This window comes from Gracilinanus agilis, chromosome 2 (assembly GCF_016433145.1).
Source record: "Gracilinanus agilis isolate LMUSP501 chromosome 2, AgileGrace, whole genome shotgun sequence".
NCBI lineage: Eukaryota > Metazoa > Chordata > Mammalia > Didelphimorphia > Didelphidae > Gracilinanus > Gracilinanus agilis.
In genome coordinates this window covers 249846568-249868263 of record NC_058131.1, presented here as the reverse complement: position 1 = coordinate 249868263, position 21696 = coordinate 249846568, and the positions used below count along the sequence as shown (strand labels likewise).

The window sequence follows — 21696 nt, the reverse complement described above, 5'->3', positions numbered from 1 at the left end:
GGAGGGAGGGAGGAAGGTATGCAAGGGGAGGGAGGAAGGTATGGCCGGGAAGGAAAGAGTGAGGGGGTCAGGGAGAGAGGCAGAAAGGGAGGCAGAGAGGGAGAGAGTAAAAATAAAAATTTATTAAGCTCTTACTATGTACTAGGCACCTTTCTAAGCACTGAAGATACAAATTAAAGCAAGAGGAAAGACAATCCCTACCCTCAAGTAGTTTACACTCTTAAGGAAGAAGACAGCTCACAAAAGAACTGAATAGCTGGAGTGAGGGAGCTGGGGAGTAGAGATGCTAGGGACTTGTTTTTAAAGTCCAGGAGTGCAAGGCAGACTTGAGAGGGGAATGAAGATTGGCCTATCTTGTCTCCTCCACAAAATGGAGGCCTTTGTAGGAAATCACCAATGGGAGAAGAGGATGTGCATGGAGGAAGGATATTGACCTAAGATCTTCTCATTTTTATTGTTCTCTATGAAAAGAACCCATTTCTTCACTATAAATTCTCAAAAAGAAAACAGAGAAATTATTTTCAATGGGAGAGCTGGAAACAAAGGTTTGCTGGAGTTCTGAGCATGTTTACATCTCAGAAATTGGCAAGTCTACAAATTAAGGTTTGATTTATTATATTGTTGACTATCTAGACTTATGAAAGCAACAAAGAAAATGTTAATCATACAGATTAAACTAAAAAAAAGTATATCATGGTACTTTTTTTGTTAAATTTTTGCCAGCATACTACTAGTTGGAAAAGATGATTAGAATTACTGTCATCTCAACAGTATAGTAACCACATATCTAATCCACTTCAATACCTTGTGATCTTGGGCAAGTCACCTCCTTTCTCTTGGCCTGAGTTTCCTAGTATAAATCCCATTGTTCTAAAAATAACTAACATTTTAATACAGTTTTAAGATTTGCAAATTTTTTACATATATTACCTCAGACAATACTCACAATAAAGCTGTGAACGTAAATAATTATAGATATTTTTCTGATGCTTAGAGACTAGCTTAAGAACACATGGGTTAGTACATGTCAGATAAATAATTTGAATTCAGGTCTCTCAAAACAAAATGTAGTAGTCTTTCTATTACAACACATACTACTCTATGAGTCACTTCTATCAGAGGGACATGCCACTGACAAGACGGTTTAAGAAAAGTAAAATTAATTATAACATTAATATAGTATTCAAAAATAAACAACAATTTTCCTTATACAAAGAAGTATCTTAAAAAGACATTTCTTAGAAAGAAAACTGACAAGATTTGCAACCTTTCCATTAATCTTTTGTATTTTAACTTTTAAAAATATAATGCATATTGTGGGCATTTGGTCTTAGTGATTTCTAAAAGGTGAACACTATATCTATGATGGACAAAAACTCTGTCCTTATCAGTATTCCATATTGCTGCAAGAGGGCAATTAATCTGCATATTGATATACACTGTACCATCTCAACCTCAACCAAATGGCATAATTTATTACTTACTTCTCATTTCTTTTGAAAATGGCTTCATAAGAATTTAAATAAACTCTGAAATACTGCAATGGTGTGCTGCAAATAACCTCTGTATTTAACGAACAAGCTTTGTAAATTATACAGACTATGGATAAAAATGTATTTCTCAGAAAGTCTTCAGATTCCTGCTATGCCCTCAAGAGATTACTACTAAGTGCATCAGATCAGCAAGACTAAATAGGATGAATCTGCTGTTGAAGCTCATCAAGGGCTTTGAGGTTTAATGTAGATAATTCCTACTTTCTAATGCCTTTGAACTTTGGTTAATGGTGATTATACATGAAAGAAAATGTGCCTATCTACATTCCCTAAAGATTTACATGCATGAATTTGAAGATAAGGACATATTCCAGACAAAATGCCTGAATGTTAAGTGATAGAAAATCTAGCCTTGTGGCAGGTTCTTTTGGGGACTTAAGATGGGGGAGGGAGGGATTGGAGGAAAGGAGGAATGTCCTCCAGTTGGTGATTCTTTCAGTGTCCATTCAAAATTACATTTAGCCTAGCAATTTCTGTTACAGACAACAAAATGGAAATCCTCAATGAATATCTTAAAGGCAAGAAAAAGTAGGGGAAATAGTAGCCTTATATCTTTATTTCTTAAGGCAAGATTTTTTTTTCCTTCATAACAGACTAATGTTTTTTAGTGGTAGAGGGAATTTCCAATAAGGAAATGCCCTCTTCCAATACAAAACTAAGTCTAATCTATAGCTTACAGTCTTTAAAGTGTCACCTGAGTCACTAAAAGGTAAAGCTGACTTGGCCAAGGTCCCATGGATCATGTTCGAGGTGGGTCTTAAGTTAGCCTTTCCAATACCAAAGTCCAACTATTCATTATGCCATGGTTATTGTTCATCAAAGACTCAGACACAATATGGGCTTGGTTTTTCCTCTTTGAGAAAACTGGAAACTTGAAGAAAGAATTTTATCTACTAATTTGATACATTTTCCTAAAAGCAAGGAATAAAAATGGAGCTAATTTAAGATAACCTCAAACATACTATCAAAGTAGGGGGTTAGAGATTTAGAGGAAAGGGCATAAAGGGAATGGGAAATCATGCATACTGTATTCAGATATCTGATGAACTTCCATTTGAAAAAGGAATTATATTAATTTTATATAGCTCCAGTGGACAGAATTCAAAACACTGAATAGAAATAATGAAGCATACTCTGGTTCAATTTAAGGAAGAGCTACTTTATAATTAGTGCAGATTCATGAGGGAATAGGGTACCTCCTGTGTGAGTTTTCCTATCTTTGCAGTTATTTAGGATCATAAATCTAGATCTGGAAAGAACCTTAGATATTCTGTAATCCAGCAACTTCAAGCAGAAGCTCTATGGCCATTTATAGAGAATATTATATAAGACTTGAGTAAGAGCTGGACAAGATGTCCATGGAGAGTAGATGGAGAGAATCTCAGAGGGAATGAACTAAGGAATGAGGAGAAGAAGATGTAACTAAGCTGAATCTTGAAGAAAGTCAGGGAAACCAAGAGATGAAGAAGAAGAGGGAGAAGTCTCCAGGTACTGGAGACCAGCCAGTAAAAAGATCCTGAGTCTGAACATAGTGTGAGGAACAGCAAGTATCTGAGTGTAGCTGGATCATGCAGTATGTAGAGAGGACTATAAAATAAGATGATTGCAAAGTTAGGAAAGGTGCAAGTTATAAGGATCTTTAAATGTCAAACAAAGGAATTTATATTTGATCCTAGAGGAGGAAAAGGATATTAGAGTTTAGCAGGGTTTATAAGGAGATGGTATGATCAGATCTATGTGTTAGGAAAATCATTTGGGCAGTAGAATAGAGAGAGGAATATGTAGAGAATTGAGGTAAGACAACTGAACAGAAAACTTGCAAGAGGTGATGAAGTGACTAGGCAAGAGGTGATGAAGGCTCAAATGGTGGCTGTATAAAAGGATAGACAGGGGTAAATACAAAAGATGTAAAGGTAGAATTAAAAAAGTTTGTCATTGGATTAGAAAAGTAAGATGAAGATGAAGAATGAAGGATAACACCATGATTATGAGAGTAGGTGACAAGAAATTTTGGTACAATTGACAATAATAAGAAAGAATGGGAGAGGGGATAATTTATGATAAAAAATGTTGAATAATGTTTTGGATTATGTTCAAATTTGGATTCCTTTGTATTATCTAGTTCAAGATATACAAAAGAAAGTTGTAGACATCAAACAATAGCTCAGAAAAGTAACTGGATAGATAAGTGATGGGCAAACTATGGCCCACAGCCCAGATGTGGGCCCCCTGAAATGTTCTATCTCTTCGACATTATTCCTAATCTGATGAATACAATGAGTAGGATACAATACAATGAAACTTCCAAAGAGTTGCCTTAGAAACAGACTGACAGATGAGCATTTTCTTTCCTTTGGCCCCCTCTTTAAAAAGTTTGCCCATCACTGGGATAGATGGATTGTTATCTTCATAAAGATGCTCAATGAAGCTGTAGCAAATGATGAAATATGCAAGTAAAAGAGTAGAGAAAGAAAAGACAGTTGAGTCAAATTATTGGGGACACACCTAAGGATAGAGTATGGAGCACAGACAATAAGTGAAAGAGACTGAGAAGAGCAGTCAAGACAGGAAAGAAAACAAGGAAACAGCAGTACCAGAGAGAATGCCCAGGAGAAGAATGCAATCACCAGTGCCAACTGCTGCCAAGAGATCAAAAAGGATGAGGAATGAGAAAAGGCCATTAAACTGGCTAATTAAAATATCATTGGTAACTATAGAGAGAATAGTTTTAGTTGACTGATGATGTGAAAAAGCAGATTGCAGAGGCATTAAGCAAGCAGAAGAGGAGAGAAATCAGAAGCATCTAATACAGAAAACTTTCTCAAGGAGTTTAGCTGAGAAGAGAAGAGATAAAGGTTGATAGCTAGCAGGGAGTTGTAGTCAGCTTTTTTTCCCCTTATGGGTGTGTGTACATTCCTAGCATGAGGGACAACTTATGCAAAGGCATGGAGACAGAATGGAATTTTGAGTTCCAAGAATAGCCAGTAAAATGAATAATATGAACTAAGTCTAGAAAGGTTGGTTGGAACCAGTTTGTGAGGGTTTTAACTGTCACATTGAAGAATTTGCACGTTCTCTTAGAGGCAAGTCTTGGATTCTATGATTCACCCCATGGACAATACAGTCTAAATACAACTTGATGGCTCTAAATGATAAATTGATTCTGTGGTGGTTCCACATATTTAATTGACTACAATGGGTCCAGGACAAAGGAAAAAATAGAATACTTCTATACATATAAAACTGTGGAAAATTGATTCATATTTTATTCATATCCAACCTTCAATTCTGAGTTAGAAAACCAGCCTTCAGGTATCAGTCATTGAGGATGATAACTTCTGTTTCAGGTTGGTAAGTTCCTAAAAGCATGATCACTCAAAAAAAAAATTATGTCACCATACAGACTCCAGATATCTACCCCTTCCCTTTCTAGACCATCTGGTGTAACCCAGGACCCCATAACTTCCTTCTACATGCACTACAGCTGAGTTGTAGACCAAAGATTCTCTTGGTTCCCTCCTCTTCTCCCTCCCAAGTAATCTATTTAATACTAAAGTAAGACAGAAGGCAGAGCTGACTTGGGAACCTACTTAAACATGGCTCAAGATTCCCCTGATTCTTCAAACAAACAAACAAACAAATAAACAAACAAAAAATCTTCCAGCTTAAAGGTCTAGGCAATGGGGATTAATTGACTTGCAGGGTAGAAAATGTCTGAGACCATATTTGAATCCAAAACCTCCCACCTCCAGGCCTGACTCTCAATTCACTAAGCCACTTAGCTGCCCCCAATTCGATTGATTCTTGACTTGAAGATTAAACATTAAAAATTAAAAATTGCCCTGCTGCTGAATGTATCTTCACCTTATCTCCCCTTCCCCAACCCAACATATAAGTCTCTTACTAAGCAGCATTACCACTGCTGTTACCCTACGGCTCTTCTTAGAATCCCTGGGAATCTGAACTGTTGTCTCCCTATTCACTCCACTTCTCCCCATTCACATCAGCCTCACCCTCTTTGCATCCTGATTGCTCTCTATTCTCCCCTTCTAATGTTCCTCTCTAGATAGAATGGGGTTCTATTGCTGGCAAATCAACACTAACAACTGTGCAGCACTTTAAGATTTTCAACAAAGTTTACAAATATAACTAATTTGATCCTTATAACAAACCTGAGAAGTAAATACTATTATTATTCCCATTTTACAGATGAGGAAACACAGGGAGACAAAGATAAAGTTTCTTATCCAGGGCAACACAGCTAGGAAGTGTCCAAAGTTAGAAATGAACTTGACTCCAGGCCTGGTGCTCTATCCACTGTGTTACCAACCACCTCTACAAACTAGTTCCCAGGAATTAATTTGTACATATTATATTTAATTTCTGTGTTCATGTTGCTACCTTGCAATCAAATGTGAGCTCATTGAATGCATGGATAGTTTTATTTTTGTTTATTATGTATCCCCACAACCCTGCAGAGTACCTAGAACGTGATTAGTTTTCAATAAGTATTTATTGCTGTTATTGTCTTCATCCTCATTAATACAAATTTCTACTAAAGTCACATCCTCTTTTTTTTTCCACATTAACCAGCAAATTAGTTTAGAATTGTAAACTCTAAGTTTCTGAAAGATTATCAAAGCAAATCAAACTTTACCTTATGGTAACACCTAAAATATGCTGCCCGCTCATCTGAAAATTTCTCCAATCTTTTTGGACCTTTGCTTGAAGCTTTCTTGAATACTAGCCAGCATCTTTGATAAATCTGGAAACAAAGACAAGAGTGAGTTTGACATCTCTACTGAAGTTACCAATACTGGCATTTTAATTTAATTGTTTTACCTCTGATTATTTATATAGTCATGAATGGAATAAAATAACCCACACACCAATTTTTTAAAAGGTAATCTGGAGGCAGAATTCTCCACTTTCTTTGTGTTGTAATAAGAAAACTATTGTCCTAGTTTTTATTTCATTTATTTTTTTAAAAAATCCTTCCCTTCCATCTTGGAATCAATACTATGTATTGGTTTCAAGGCAAAAGAATTGTAAGGGCTAGGCAATGGGGGTCAAGTGACTTGCCCAGGGTCTCACAGCTGGGAAGTGTTTGAGGCCAGATTTGAACCCAGGACCCTGGCTCTCAATCCACTAAGCCACCTATCTGTCCCCTGTCCTAATTTTTTTAAAAGAAAGCTTGATGGAGATAGGAAAAAGGAAATTATTAGAAATAATTAAGCCATAAGTCTGCCTATTATGAGTAATTTAATTTCGTGTCACAAACAATTAGATTACTAATATTAAGTAATTTCATATTCTAAAGTATTGATATTATAAATATATGTGTCTGCATAATCAGACACACATATACACCTACATATGGTGGGAGCAGCGGAGCCCCTAATGCAGAAAGTTCTTATGCAGTTACATCAGTAACTCATTTGTAATCTATCTTCTTAGAGATTTGTCTGGAATACTAAAAGATTAGATGACTTGCCAATGACCATACAGTTAATATGTGTCAGAAGTAGACCCTGAGTCTGCATCTTTTAGACTCCAAAGCACACAGGTTCTCCAAAAATAAATAACCTGGAAAGATTTATATGAAGTGATGCAAAGTGAAGTGAGCAGAACTAAGAGAATGTTATACACAGTAGCAGCAATAATGTACTACAATCAACTGTGAATCAGAACTTTTATCAGCCATGCAAGGATCCAGGACAACCCCAAGGGACTCAGGACAAGAAAGGCTATCTACTGATGTAGAAGGAACTAATGGAGTCTCAATGAAGACTGAAGCATGCCTTTCTTTATTTTATTTGCACCATGAATTTTTCTCTAGTGTAAACAATATCTGTATTGTTTCATAACATGACAAACATAGACATATGTATTGTACAATAACACATTTACAACCCATATCATATTACTTGCTTTCCTGGGGAGGGGAGAAGGAAGGAAGGGAGGGAGAGAACACTGATCACAAAATGTTGGGAAACAATTATTAAAAATTATATCAACAAGTATTCTGGAAAAATAAGTACTAATATTATCTTATAAAAGTTTATAATTGTTAAGGTTAAAAACAACCCTGCACAGTACCTAGAAGAGGATGAGTTTTCAATAAATGTTTATTGCTATTATTGTCTTTATCCTCATTAACAAGAACTTCTAATAAAGTCACATCCTCTTTATTATAATTGTGAAATTACTTTTCGTAAAACTCCAGTGGAAAAATTGTTATTTCCATTATAAATGTGATGAAAAATAATAATCTTATATACTTAAAGTGTCCAGACATCTTGATTTAGGCCTAATCAACAATATTCTGTTCTGTCTTATTGAACCCTCACTGGATTATTTAAGGAAAATGTTTTCAAACTTTAAAGGTATGAGTAAGAGTGGAATCTTCTTTCTTGGAGGCAATACCAATTCACTTTAATACATAGAAGTACTAGAATTTGCATATACATGTATATCAGTTTATATTGTTATTATGTGAATGTAGAAAAGGTCTGTGATTTTCTTAAATGTAGGAAACTAAAAGTGTGACATACTCAACCAAAAGATATCAGACAGTAACCTGTCTATAGTTTAGAAACTAATTCATGAGTTGCATGAAACATTGAAAAGATAATTGACTTGCCCAAAGACATACAAATAACAAATTTCTGAGGCTGACCTTGAACCCAAATCTGCCTGACTCATAATTCATCATATATTCTCCATGAGCCACACTTCATAGAGGGTAATAGTGGTAGTAATGATGACAATTTAATGATGCTATCCTTTTGATGTTATAATAGGAATGGAAATGGGAAACAAAAGACTTAAGATGAAAGGTAAAAGGAAAGGAATTCATATGTAGTTTTATTCAATGATAATCTCATACTTACTACCTAACATACACATCATAGAGGAAAAAGTATTGCAGTCAGAGGAAATGAGTTCAAATATTGATTCTGACTTACTAGCTGTGTTTCTTTGGGTGAGTTCTTTCCCCTCTCTGACGTTGAGTTTGAGTTTCATTATCTGTACAAATGAACCAGTTGTACTAGAAGGAAAATCTCTGAAGTCCCTTCTAGATCTAAATCTTATGGCTCAGAGATCTTATAATTCACTACATAACAAACATTCGTTCTTCCATAGTCCTAGAATAGTTCTAGAGCAGTGGAAGACATGAACCAAAAAGATTCATTGAAGAAGAGCTCAAATCCTTTTCAAAGTCAGAAACCAAGCATATAAATTATCATCAGTGCTAGTGTTTTCAAACAAAAATAAAATAAAATAAAGCAAAACAAACAAAAAATCCTGTCCTCCTTGGATAAAGGGACAACTGTTCAGTTGTTTTAAAATGAAAACTAAAACCAGGAATCTTTATCTCCAAGTTGGGCTATTCATAATCAATAGAAGGGTGTGGTAGGAAAATTTCTATCCTCTATGTCTCCAACTAATAAAAGCTTCGCCTTAATTCTGTTCTACATTCTAAAGAAGCACAGACTAAGACTCTGATCGTGACATACTGTTCATCTGGGAATGTCTATAACAGTCTGCCCAAGAAGCAACACCAGACTGCCCACAGATCATTTTAGAACAGTGTTGTGTGAAATACTATTCTGAGAACTTGCCAAGACATACTAAGGCAGTAAGTTAATTCCAGCTCTTACTTAGGGTAACCTTTCCAATAGCATGTGCTAAGAAATCTTTTTTTTTTTTAATCACAAAAAAAAAACTGGAGAAAAACAAGGCTTGAGGAGATTCATGAATTATCAACAATTTCTAAGTTTTATTTTAGGGAATCACTCAACATGTTACAAGGATGAAAATAAAGTAACTAATTAATTAAATTTAGACCTGAAAGAGACCTCAGAAATAATCTAATTCAAACCCCTCATTTCTTAGAAGAAGAAAACTAACTGAAGCCCAGAAAGGGGAAGTCACTTGGCTAAAGTCAAGGAGGAAATAAATAGCAGAATAGAAATTCTAACACAGGCTTTTGGGAATAAAAATTGAATGCTCTCTCTGTTATATTCTGGGGCCTGTATACTTCCAGAATGAATGGTACCTGACATCTTTTATCATGGATGAGAAATTTAAGGGCTTTTAACACCATACTAGTTTTGATAGAGAAAGCCACTCAAAACCGGGTTAATAGTGAAAAACTGATGAATCTAGGCATTTGTAGGACAAATACTTCAAAGAAAAATAAAATGAAAAAGCGGGGATGTTACCCACTAAAGGTTTTTTTTTTAAATTATTGAAGAAAACCTCAAAAATCATAACATTTTGAATTGAGCAAAATATTATTAATAACATTGTCAACCTATCCTCTTTTTAAAATTTATGAATGGGGCCCACAGAGCCAAAGGGAAGACTTGTCTGAGAAAACATAATTAGCAAATATCTGATCTGAGACTAGAATCTAGGTCTACTTAGAAAGTCAATTCAAAACCAATTTCAAACAAAAAAATTCTCAGATAAGGATCTGACTACTAAAAAAGACCTTAATTTATTTAGTCTAATACATTTAGTCTTTACATTCAGACCAATGATAGTGTGAAGGCAAAATGAAAAGTGACAATTCCAACAACTGATAACATGAGATTGGCATGAATTTTGGAAAAAGTAGAGGTAGCACATTGTAATGGGCAGCACACTAGATATAAACAAGCATGATTTCTTTAAAACAACAATAGCAGTAACACTGTATTTGGAGTTATAAGAAAGAACACTAAATTTGGAATCCACAGAAAGGCCACTTTGGAGTCAGTGGACTTGGTTTGAATCCAGGCTTTCTCCTTACTATCTATATGATTTTAGGCAATGTATTTAACCTTTCATGGCTTCAATTATTAACTAATTAATAAAATAATGGGGTAAGCTATAAAATCTTTAAAACTTTACCAACCCCAAATCAATTATCCCATAAAGACAGAAAACACAGGACTGAATCTGCATTCTGTGATGGTAATGGCAAGTTTCTGCTTTTTCGACCCTAGGTTTCCTTTTCTGCAAAATAGTTGGGAAGAGGCTGATTTAATGATCTATGAATCACCTTTTGGCTCTAAATCCAATGATTTCTGAGGTTATAAACTATGAGTTCATGAGATCCTTAATTGGCTTTCCTACTGGTTATTCTAGTGTGTGAAAATTAACTTGAAACTGAGCTTCCTGAGACTTCATTAATATTTTCAAAGCCTTTTTATACAATTAGATTAAATAGGTAACTGACTTTCAATAACCAGATTCAGTATGGTCAACTTTAAGCAGTAATGTGAAGAGGAAAAAAAAAGAAAAAGAAAAATCAGATTGAAATAACAGCTTAAAGTTAAATATCTAAATCTTAGATTGACCACTCAATCAATTGACAAGGCTGGTTTTCATATCCCAACTTGAAAAGAGAAGAAAATTAAATATATTTTATATTTCCAAATTCTCCCTCTCTCTTAATTTCAACAAACATAGAGTAAAATATATTAGGCACTTATGAAATTTTAGAAAGCTTCATACCATATTTCCAATGCTTCTAAGGAATTCATCAGCTTTGCTCCCTGGGTATACTATAATCTCTTCTATAGCTCATCAAACTAACAAAAATCATTCTATTATCCATTAAAAATATATTTATATCCTTCAAGAACTGCTTTGCTTGACATCAAAATCTTGTCTTTGGTTGGCTCCTTTCCTTGGAAAAGAATGGTCTGGAAGGCTTACAAGTTTTTCTAGTGCCAAGTAAGAGCTGAACCTATCAAGAATTTATTTGCTTCGAATTTTGTCACTTTAGCAGTAAGTAAATATATGCTTCCTACAACAGAATTAGAAATTATACTTTGGAAGGTTTAGTAAAGAACTAGCAAGGTTTTAGAAAAAAATAACAGGGCATTAGTAAAGAGAAAAAAGAAGGGAGGAAGAGAAAAGAAAGGCAGGAAGGGAGAAGAAAGGAAAGGAAAAAGTGGGAAAGGAGGGAGGAAAGGAAAGAAGAAATGCCCTTCTTGTGGTGACTGCAACCCAGAAGAAAAAGGGATCTCTAGGAAACATACAATGAATTAATTTCACTAAGAAACAAATTACTGAGAAGATTTAGTGATGTTTTTCATGCTTGTTGCTTAGTAAGTAATCATGTCCAACTCCTTGTGACCCCCTTTAAAGTTTTCTTGGCAGATATTAGAGTGGTTTGCCATTTCCTTCTCCATTTCATTAAACATATAAGGAAACTGAGGCAAACAGGGTTAAGTGACCTGCCCAGAGTTACACTGCTAGTAATTGTCTGAGGCTACATTTGAAATCAGATTCTCCTGAATCCAGGGCCAACATTCTATCTGCTGTGCTACTTGAATATTTTATTAGGGTGATGGATGGGGCAAGGGGCAAAGGAAGGAGGAACAGGAAACAACATAGTTACTTTCTAAATGTGAAATATTACCCACTTATAAATAGATAGGAAAAATTTTTTTAGTGATCAAGCATCTCTGCAGACTCCTAGAAATCACACTATATAACTTTCTATTTAACTTTCTTCAAACCCTCTTTCCTGCCTAAGATGAAACTTTTTGTGGAAAAAATATAACATGTTTTTTGGATGCAATGTGTGTTCAGTACATTTGCCATGTTTTAATCAAGTTTTTAACAAGGAAAAAGCTATTTCATGACTAATTATGGAAAGGTTTCACAGTGGGTAGGAAGTACTTTCTTCATTCACAGAAATAAGAAAACAACACAGTAGGAATAAAAGTTTATAATTAGTCATGAGGTTAAATATGTAAAAAGTAGTTTTAGAAAACACTTTAGAGATACTCAGAGGAAGCTTATTACTACGCTATCAGGAATTATCCTCTGCTATCTTCTTTTTTAGTATGTTATGTTCCATACCCAGGAGAAAATAGTTTTACTTTAAAGACACAAACAGTGGTCGATACATGTAGGTACTAATGCTATTAGCTGTGTTTCCCAGGTACTGATTTCTTAATCATATAGTACTATCTAGAATGGTGATTAAGTCCTACTTTCTATAATTTAAAATAATAGGAAACTATTTTGCTCTTATGTGAATGTTGTTTTAGTTCCCAATAAAGGTGTATTTTAATTAGACCAAGGGGGGAAGAGAGAGAGAGAGAGAGAGAGAGGGAGAGGGAGAGGGAGAGGGAGAGGGAGAGAGAGAGAGAGAGAGAGAGAGAGAGAGAGAGAGAGAGAGAGAGAGAGAGAGAGAGAGAGGGAGAGGGAGAGGGAGAGGGAGAGGGAGAGAGAGAGAGAGAGAGAGAGAGAGAGAGAGAGAGAGAGAGAGAGAGAGAGAGAGAGAGAGGGAGAGGGAGAGGGAGAGGGAGAGGGAGAGAGAGAGAGAGAGAGAGAGAGAGAGAGAGAGAGAGAGAGAGAGAGAGAGAGAGAGAGAGGGAGAGGGAGAGGGAGAGGGAGAGGGAGAGAGAGAGAGAGAGAGAGAGAGAGAGAGAGAGAGAGAGAGAGAGAGAGAGAGAGAGAGAGGGAGAGGGAGAGGGAGAGGGNAGGGGAGAGAGAGAGAAAGAGAGAGAGAGAGAGAGAGAGAGAGAGAGAGAGAGAGAGAGAGAGAGAGAGACTGTGAGGAGAATGAATTCAACCAATTGTGGCCTGCTGCTACAATGCATTCATTTATCTAGTCAACATGGTTCATAGTTACCCAGTGCCATCTTTGACTCTTCCTTCTTCCTCACAAAACACAGTCAATCAGTTTCCAGGTTTCATTTCAGCTTCTACAATATCTTTTAGAAGAGTCCTCTCCTCTCATAGTCTCATAGTACTGCTAACCAGGTTTCACTGCCTCCTTACTTCTCACACTAACTACTACAAAAGCTTCAAATGATGCCCCTACTTCAAGCCTTTCCCATTTCCAAGCCATTATCCTCAGAGCTGACTAATATTCCTAAAACTCAGGTTTAACTATGCCAGTCCTCTGTTAAAAAAATCTCCAACATTTTTCTATTTGCCTCAAAGATAAAATACAAAGTCCTTAGCTTGGCACAAAAAGCTTCTACTATCTAATGCCAATTACTTTTCATATTATTGCATGTCATATAACCTTCCTTCACATGCCCTACTCACTTCTAGCAAGTTGTTCTCTGAACTCAACCTTCCATCTCACATCTCTATACATCTGCATTGTCACTGCTTTTCTCAGGTACCACCTTCTATAAAAGCCTTTCTGATATCCCTAGTTACTGACTCTCCCAGAAAGGAAAACTAGCCTGAAACAGTGAAAATATACAAAAATTATGTTATAAAAAGTAACTTCTTAACTTAACTTCTGTGTATTAGTTCCTTGGTGGAAGAGTGGTAAGGGTAGGCAATGGGGGTCAAGTGACTTGCCCAGGGTCACACAGCTAGGAAGTGTCTCAGGCCGGATTTGAACCCAGGACCTCCTGTCTCTAGGCCTGGTTTTCAATCAAAAAGTATTTTTTTATTAAAAAGGATTGTAAGAGGAATAGATTTTTCAGAAAAGAGTAGAAAGGTAAAGAGAAATTGGTGGTCAACATATTCTCTAAGATAACAGAAGTCAGGCCTTTTATTGATGTTATATTATTGATATAGAGGACTTCCATATAAAGTAATTCTTTCTACTGGTACAGGTCAACAACTTCTTTGAAGTTTATAGTTTTAGAGAGTTACCATTAGCACTGAAAAAGTTATATATATGACTTGCTCATTCATAAAGACAGAACTCTCTCCTAGTTCTAATCCATCTTTCACTCACCTGCCCTGATGATTTTTTAAATATATATTAATTTATTTGTTATATTAAATTATCCAGCTAATTCATTCCATCTCTCCCCTTACCCCTTAAGAGAAGACATCATTTGACAAAAAGATGTCTGTTTATCTAAAACTATGTCTTACTTTTTTCTATTTATCAATTCTTTCTCTTCAAACAATATTTCTGTTGCTATAAACAACGCTCTCTTGTTTCTACTCTAAAGCATAGGTATGGCCATATCACTCCTCGCTATGCTCAAAGAAATCTAGTGTCTCCTTATTGCCTCCAATACCAATATAAAATCCTCTTTTCGTCATTTATTTTTTTAAACCCTTGCCTTCTGCCTTAGAATAAACACTATATATTGGTTCTACAATAGCGTAAGGTTTAGGCAATGGGGATTAAGTGACTTGCCTGGGCTAACACAATTAGGAAGTGTCTGAGACCAGATTTGAACCGAGGACCTCCCATCTCTAAGTCTGGCTTTCAATCCACTGAGCCACCCAGCTGCCCCATCTCTTTTTGTCATTTAAAGAACTTTCTAAACTGATCTTCATAGACTAAACATTTCAATATTTTAATATATTTTATTCCCCATATGAGTGGATATGTTAATGGAGAACTAAATCTTATCAATTTGTGCTATAAATGTAACCCCCTCCAAAAAAGAAAGAAGTTGTAGATAAGTTGAAGAATATATTATAAGTACTTCTTTTGGAAGCAAAAAAAATTACATCATGTTTTTGATCACACTGACAAAATCTGTGGTCATCAAATATTGTAATATGTAAAGCTAATGTAATAATACTGATTATTCATAAAAAGTTTACCATGAAAATAACTTTATGCAGAAAGAAATAAGATAAAAGCTTGTAAATTATATAGAATCCTCTTATCTCTATGTCATGAACATTCATTTTTAAAAAAATTAAGGTAGGCTAAAAAATGGTGAGAAACAAAAAACATCACAAAAGTTAAATTAACTATATTTTTACATGAAAATGTTTATTGTGGAAATGAGATTCATTCCTGAGTCAGCTATCAAATTCCTGACTCATAAAACATAAAATTAATATTTATAATGGACAATGAGAAAGACTAATAAGAAGAAAATGAAAGAAGAGGAAGGAAGAAGAGGAAGAAGAGATGATGAGGAAGGAAGGAAGGAAGGAAGGAAAGAAGGAAGGCAGAGAAACAGAGAAAGAAAGATAGGAGAGAAGGAAAAAGAGAGAGAAAGAAATGAAGAAACAAAGAAACAAAGAAAAAGAAAAAATAGTATTTGGCATATAATTATGAAGATTTAACTCCTAATTTTTTAAATAAGCTATTGGAAAAAAATTTTAGTTCCAAATGATAATAGAAATAATCCTGACACCAACTATAATAACATCATCTAAGAGTTAAATCCATGTAAATTAAATTAGTTCAATAAGTAAATTAAAAAAAAAAAGACTCAGAAAGCAGCTGTGTATAATCATTTGATTTACTGGTCAAACAGCCAAAGGTAGCCGCTATAGCTAACATCAGGTTAGGTGTTCACTTTATAGTAAACTTTTATGTAGAAGGATGAAGAACAATTATAAACATCATCACCTTATTTATGTACAGAGAAACAATAAAAAATAAAACCAGTCTAAAGAACTCTTGTAAAGATATAAGAAACAGAACAAAACACAACAAAAAAAAGCAAAACTATTACCACAATTTTTTCTTTATTAAAATAGTAACACTATCACAATAGAGGAAATAAAAAATAACATTGAAAAGAAACAAAAAAGAGAATCAATAATAGAGGTAGGGGAGTTTGCTTCTAGAGGGGATACAGTTGTGAGGACACTGAACCATTGATTTAAAAACTAAAGGAACTAAAATAACTAAATTCAATTTTTAATTAGTTCATAAACTTTATTAAAATTATACTTTTCTCAGGGCTTGTTTTAAATCAGTACCCCTTTTCTTACCATGAAAAGGGCAGATGAATAGAGTAAATGACAGAATAGATGTGAATATGCTACATAAACTTCAGTTTGATAAAAATAGGGAAGGGAGCATACATGAAAAGGGTGATAATGATGACCAATACTTTTGAATAAAATGGCAAGAATTTTTGACATCCTTAAACACCAATAAAGCCTAGTTCACCATACATAGACATGGATTTTGAGCAAGAACAATATTTTCAAAGTAACAAAAAATTATCAAAGTCAGATGACAGTGATGGGCTATAGAAAGGGGTAGGATAAGGAACCAGTGTAGTACCCTGGATAAAGTTTAAAAATTGTTTTCTATGTGTTCTACCCTTTACTGGGGACTTTGAAGCATCACTGTATAACAATCTACTTAAGCATCTCAACATAAATCCTTATGCTTCATAGATAGTGGGACTACTAAGCATTCAAAGTTTATGTCATCATTTCATTAATACAGTTTGTGGAGCTGTGACTTGAGTTAAAAAGAAAGGAGTGGATATATTTTCTTTGTATATCTTCTATCTCCCTAAAGATCTTCCTTCTAGATGTTAGAGGAGGGATGGTACATAGATCTTAGGGATAGTATGTATGAAGGAGGGATCAGATGCCCAAGGGCTAAGCCAGCTATATTTGGTGAAGGAGGAACACCCACTCCCTCACACTAGCTGTTGATGAAATCTATCCCTCTTCTCCCTGACAGACTTGGTTGGTTAAGCTTGTCAGTGGCTTCCTTCTAACTGTTGCCCAGGTTAGGACCCTTGAGAGATTAGGTAGATGGTTAATCTCACTAGGCCCAACCTGAGGTTGGATTAGTTGTTAATAGGCTAATGATTAGCTATTGGAGATGCTGGTATCTGACTGCGTATTGATTCTCCCCTTCCCAAGGGCTGTGATAGAATAACCACTCAGGAAAGGTACTTGTTGATAAATCACTATATTAACTCTTAATTGGGAAAGGAAAACAAGGTAATAGGTTTGGGAATTTGGGAACCCTATTGCTATTGTTTGGCTACTAAGCTAATCATTGATCAGGGCTAGAGATTGCTAGGCTGATAGAGGCTGGAGGTCTTCACCTTCTCACTAACTCTGACCTGACTTGGCCACAGCCAAGTCAGAAATTAGGGAAGGCTATTGATGTTGATGTTGCTTGATGATCTCTATACTATCTCAGCTCTGCTATCAATGGTATTGACTGATCAATAGCTCTCTCTCAATCAGGTACAGGTTACAGGTTCAGGTTCAGGCCTACCCTCTCCGCCCTTCACCTCCCTCTGTCCCAGTTCTTGCTCCAAGAGAAGTTTGCTCAGGTCCCAACTCTGAGTTCTGAGACCTCCAACTGATGTTCCTAGTGCGTATTTATAGGGTGGGGCCAACCAACTTTTTCCCCTGGCTCATGGCATCTGGGAATATTCCAAATTCTCAACTGCCATCCCTGTCAGTCAAGGTGGCATCCATTTTATCCCAGATAATGATTTTAACATTTCGTCCAAAAATTCTGGAAAACAATTTGAACTTTGCGATAAAAATCGCTAAATTATTCTTCATGTACCAATTATATTACTAAATATATACTACAAAGAGGTTAAAAACAGAAAGAAAAAGCCTATGTTACACCACTCATCTGAATACTTTTTGGAAGGTAGCAAAAAACTGGAAAAAAATAGGGTATACATCGCCTGGGGAAAAGCTAAACAAGTTGTGGTATAGGAATGTAATGGAATATTACTGTAGTGTTAGACTGAAGATGAGGAATTGTAAGATACATAGGAATATTTGTATGAACTAATGTATAGTAAAATAAGCAGAGCAAGGAAAACAATGTACACAGAGACTAAAAAGGTATAAATAAAAAAGTACAATAAAACAGATACTGGGTTTTATATGACCAATATTGGCTCCAGATAATAGATAAGGAAACGCGTCATCCTTTTTGTTGGAGAAATAACTATGAGTATTTTATGTCACATATGATATCAGAATAATCTGCTATGTCAGTTGACTTTATTTAGCATTGTCTCTTTAATATATGGGGCATTTAGGTAGTCCATAGATGAAGCGTGGGACCTGGAGTCAGGAAGACCAAGTTCAAATCCTACCTCAGACACTTGCTAGCTGGGTAACTCGAACAAGTCATTTAACTGCTTGCCTCAGTTCCCTCATCCGTAAAATAAACTTGAGAAGGAAATAACAAACCACTTTAGTATCTTAGCCAAGAAACCCCAAATTGATCACAAAGAGTCATACTGATATGACTGAACAACAATAAACTATTTAATATAAAGGAAAGCTAATTGTTGGAGTGTTGAAGGCAGGAAGAGTCAGAAGATCCCATCCTATTGTGCTGTGAGAGTCAAGAGGGAAAAACTTAAAGGACTCATATAAGAGAAATATTCACTAGCTATCCTTTCCATTCTCATATACCTCAAGCTACTGGATATCCTTTCCCTTCTTTTCCCCTAGTATTCATTTAAGCCAAACTTTCACATGTACATTTGTAACAGTCTTGGCTGATAAAAATCACAAATACGTTAAGTATTAAATTTCTGTTTACTAAATTTCATATTAATATATGAGGAAAAAGAGAAGAGCAAGAAGAAACATTAGATTATTTCCCTCAATGTCCAGCACTGAGCACAATGTCTGGTACATAGGTGCTTAATAAATATTTACTAAGTAAAAGAATCCAATGTAGCCTATACTTAGCTAGGGATGACCCTGCCCAAGCTTACATTAGTGTACAGCTTTCCTTATACGAAAGTTGTAATATTAATAATGTAAACATCTTTATCTCCATTTTACATGCAAGAGAGCAGGGATATGATTTCACTCTAATAGTTGCAGAACATATATATAGTAGAGTAGATAGCAGAGCTAATGTGATGTCAATTTCTTAGCAAGGTATTACATGCTGATTCCTTTACTAAGTATGAATATCTTTCTCAAAATAAATCAAAAAGGGCAATATATTGGCCTGATTGAAAAATAGGTCATATTCCTTTGGACTTGAAATAGTTATGTACTGGTGAAAATTGGAGAAATGAGGGGAATATATAGCCAGAAGCCACCTGTGAAAGAAACCAGTTGAGAGAAAGAAATGTATTATTCTCTTCTCCTTGTCCCTTCCACCAATTTCCCATAGCATCTAGCCTAGTCATGAATCAATTCAACCTGAAACATTCTCTCTATCAAGTAGGAGTCAACAGAAGAGAGTTCAAGGTGTAACTAAGGGAACAGAATCACACACTCCAGACAGACAGGAATACAAAGAGATAGCCTGAAAGAAGAGGTACTTGAGCCTGACAGAGGATTCAAGCAGCATAATACCCAGCAGCAGAGAAGAAAACTAGTTATTGACTCAAAAAAGAGCTAGTTAGCCCTGACCATCAACAGTTAAGTTGCAGAGAGAACCTCTCAAGGAAAGAAAAGACTTCCTGGTTCTACAGGACCAGATTTGTCTCATTTGCATCCTTGACACATCAATTTTCATTTATATGCACTTGAGTTCCATTATTTTTTGTTTCTGCCTACTTTTCTCACAGACATTTATGGTAGATTACAACTCAGCTAGGTGGGGGTTGGGGAGTGTGGAGAAGTGAAACATTAAGCATTTTCTAGTTACTATTATTATTGTGCCATCTTAGTCAAAAGTTTGGCAAAAATTGTGACTACTATTAATGGAAAGGATACCAGTGAGGACTCATAAGCTATATTGCTGGCAGTGAAGTCCACCATAGTTATCCTAGACCTTGAGGTAGCAACTGTCCTTGGGGAAACTCTGTCCTCATAATGCCAAGTTCAAGTTCAAATGGAGAATTTTCCAGTGATTTTGTCACATACAGATAAGGAAATTAAAGAGACAACAGCAGAATATGAACTGAAGTCAAAGTGAAGTGAGCAGAACCAGAAGAACAATCAATATAGTAATAGAAATATCATACAATGATGGGCTGTGAAGGACTAAATCATTATCAGCAAAGCAAGTCTCCAAGATAACCACAGGGGATTCATGATGAAAATGTTATTCATAGCCAAAGAAGGAACCATTGGAGCCAGTGTGAAAATCAAAGCATGCAATCTTCTACTTCATTTCCTTCATGAGATTTTTATTGTACACATTATATGTGTCTTCTATCAAAACATGAACAATATGGAAATATGTATTGCATGAAAGTATTGCTATAACTTATGTCAGACTATTAACTGCCTTAGAGGGTGGAAGAGAGGGAGGGAGGGAGAAAACCCGAATCCTAAAATGTCAGAAAATAATTGTCAAAAATCATTTCTTCATGTAACCAGAAAAATAATTTTTAAATGAGTAAATGGAGGCACAAAAAAAGAGTCAATAACAGAGACAAAATTTGAATTCTGGTTTTCCAACTCTAAACCAGTCTTTCCATTATGCCATGCAGACAAGGTTTTCCTCAATTTCTCATAATGAATCTCAAGTACTATATTTTAGCCATCCATATAGTTATAATATATATCATCGATATGTTCATCTTTTATATGCATATATATATATATATACATGATATATTATACATTCTTGAGCAAATTGACTAGGTAGAGAGGAATATCAAATACACGTCCAGTGAGACTCAGGTGCAACCACAACCAGATTAAAACATTATTTGGAAAATATTTAACAAAACAAGTGAAAATGCAAAGGAACATAGATAATGTTAATATATGGTTTTCTAAGTCAGCATGTGGCTTCAGGAATCCTTATGTATATTAACTGACATTATTTCTATTTGAGTTTGACACCCCTGATCTAGAGTATTCACAGTACCATTTACTTTAATCTCAGTTAATAAGACCTTTGCCATAGTCAAAAGTTATGGAACCTTCAATAATCTATCTTTAGTTTTCTTCTACATATAACTTGGGAAACATATATAAAGAAATTATTCAAAGGCTGTCCACCAAATGTCCAAATGACTTATACATGTAAAATAGATTTTTCCCCTTTTCTATTCAGGCCTGGATTTTCAAAAAACAGATAAAGCTTCAAACTTAGTTGCTCTAACTAAAAGGTTTATTGGAAATGGGCACCAGTGGACACACTCCCTCCTACAGGGAAGGTCCAAGAAGATGTGTGAATTTTATCCTACTAATGACTTGAGTCTCTGTCTTTGGTATGAAGAAATGAAGTTACATGACATTATAATCAGGTAACCACCTCTCTCCAGATCTACTCTGCCATCAAAATGGATTGTACGGTTGGTTATCTACATAGATAGAGGAAGGGAACTCATACATCTTACAAAATACAACAAACTTTGTTAGAATAGCAGGATTCAAATAAGCAGATCTCAGGTACCTTTGGATACACTAACTGTGAGTAGATTAGAAAAGAGTAAACATTAAAATGGATAGAATTCCTTTACAACTATACTCATTGATTTTCATCAGTTATTATAGCTTCCCCCCCCCCCAGCACATCCTGTCTGTACAT

The 21696-nt window shown here is 35.3% G+C and overlaps 1 protein-coding gene across 1 annotated transcript in view; it reads right to left on the bottom strand.

Annotated features, from left to right (window-relative positions):
- DOK5 (docking protein 5) overlaps nucleotides 1-21696 on the bottom strand; it is a 164094-nt gene that overhangs the window by 83062 nt on the left and 59336 nt on the right. The window contains exon 2 of the mRNA XM_044661123.1: nucleotides 6211-6318. Within this exon, the coding sequence (XP_044517058.1) occupies nucleotides 6211-6318 (108 nt within the window). The remainder of the gene's footprint in view (nucleotides 1-6210; nucleotides 6319-21696) is intronic.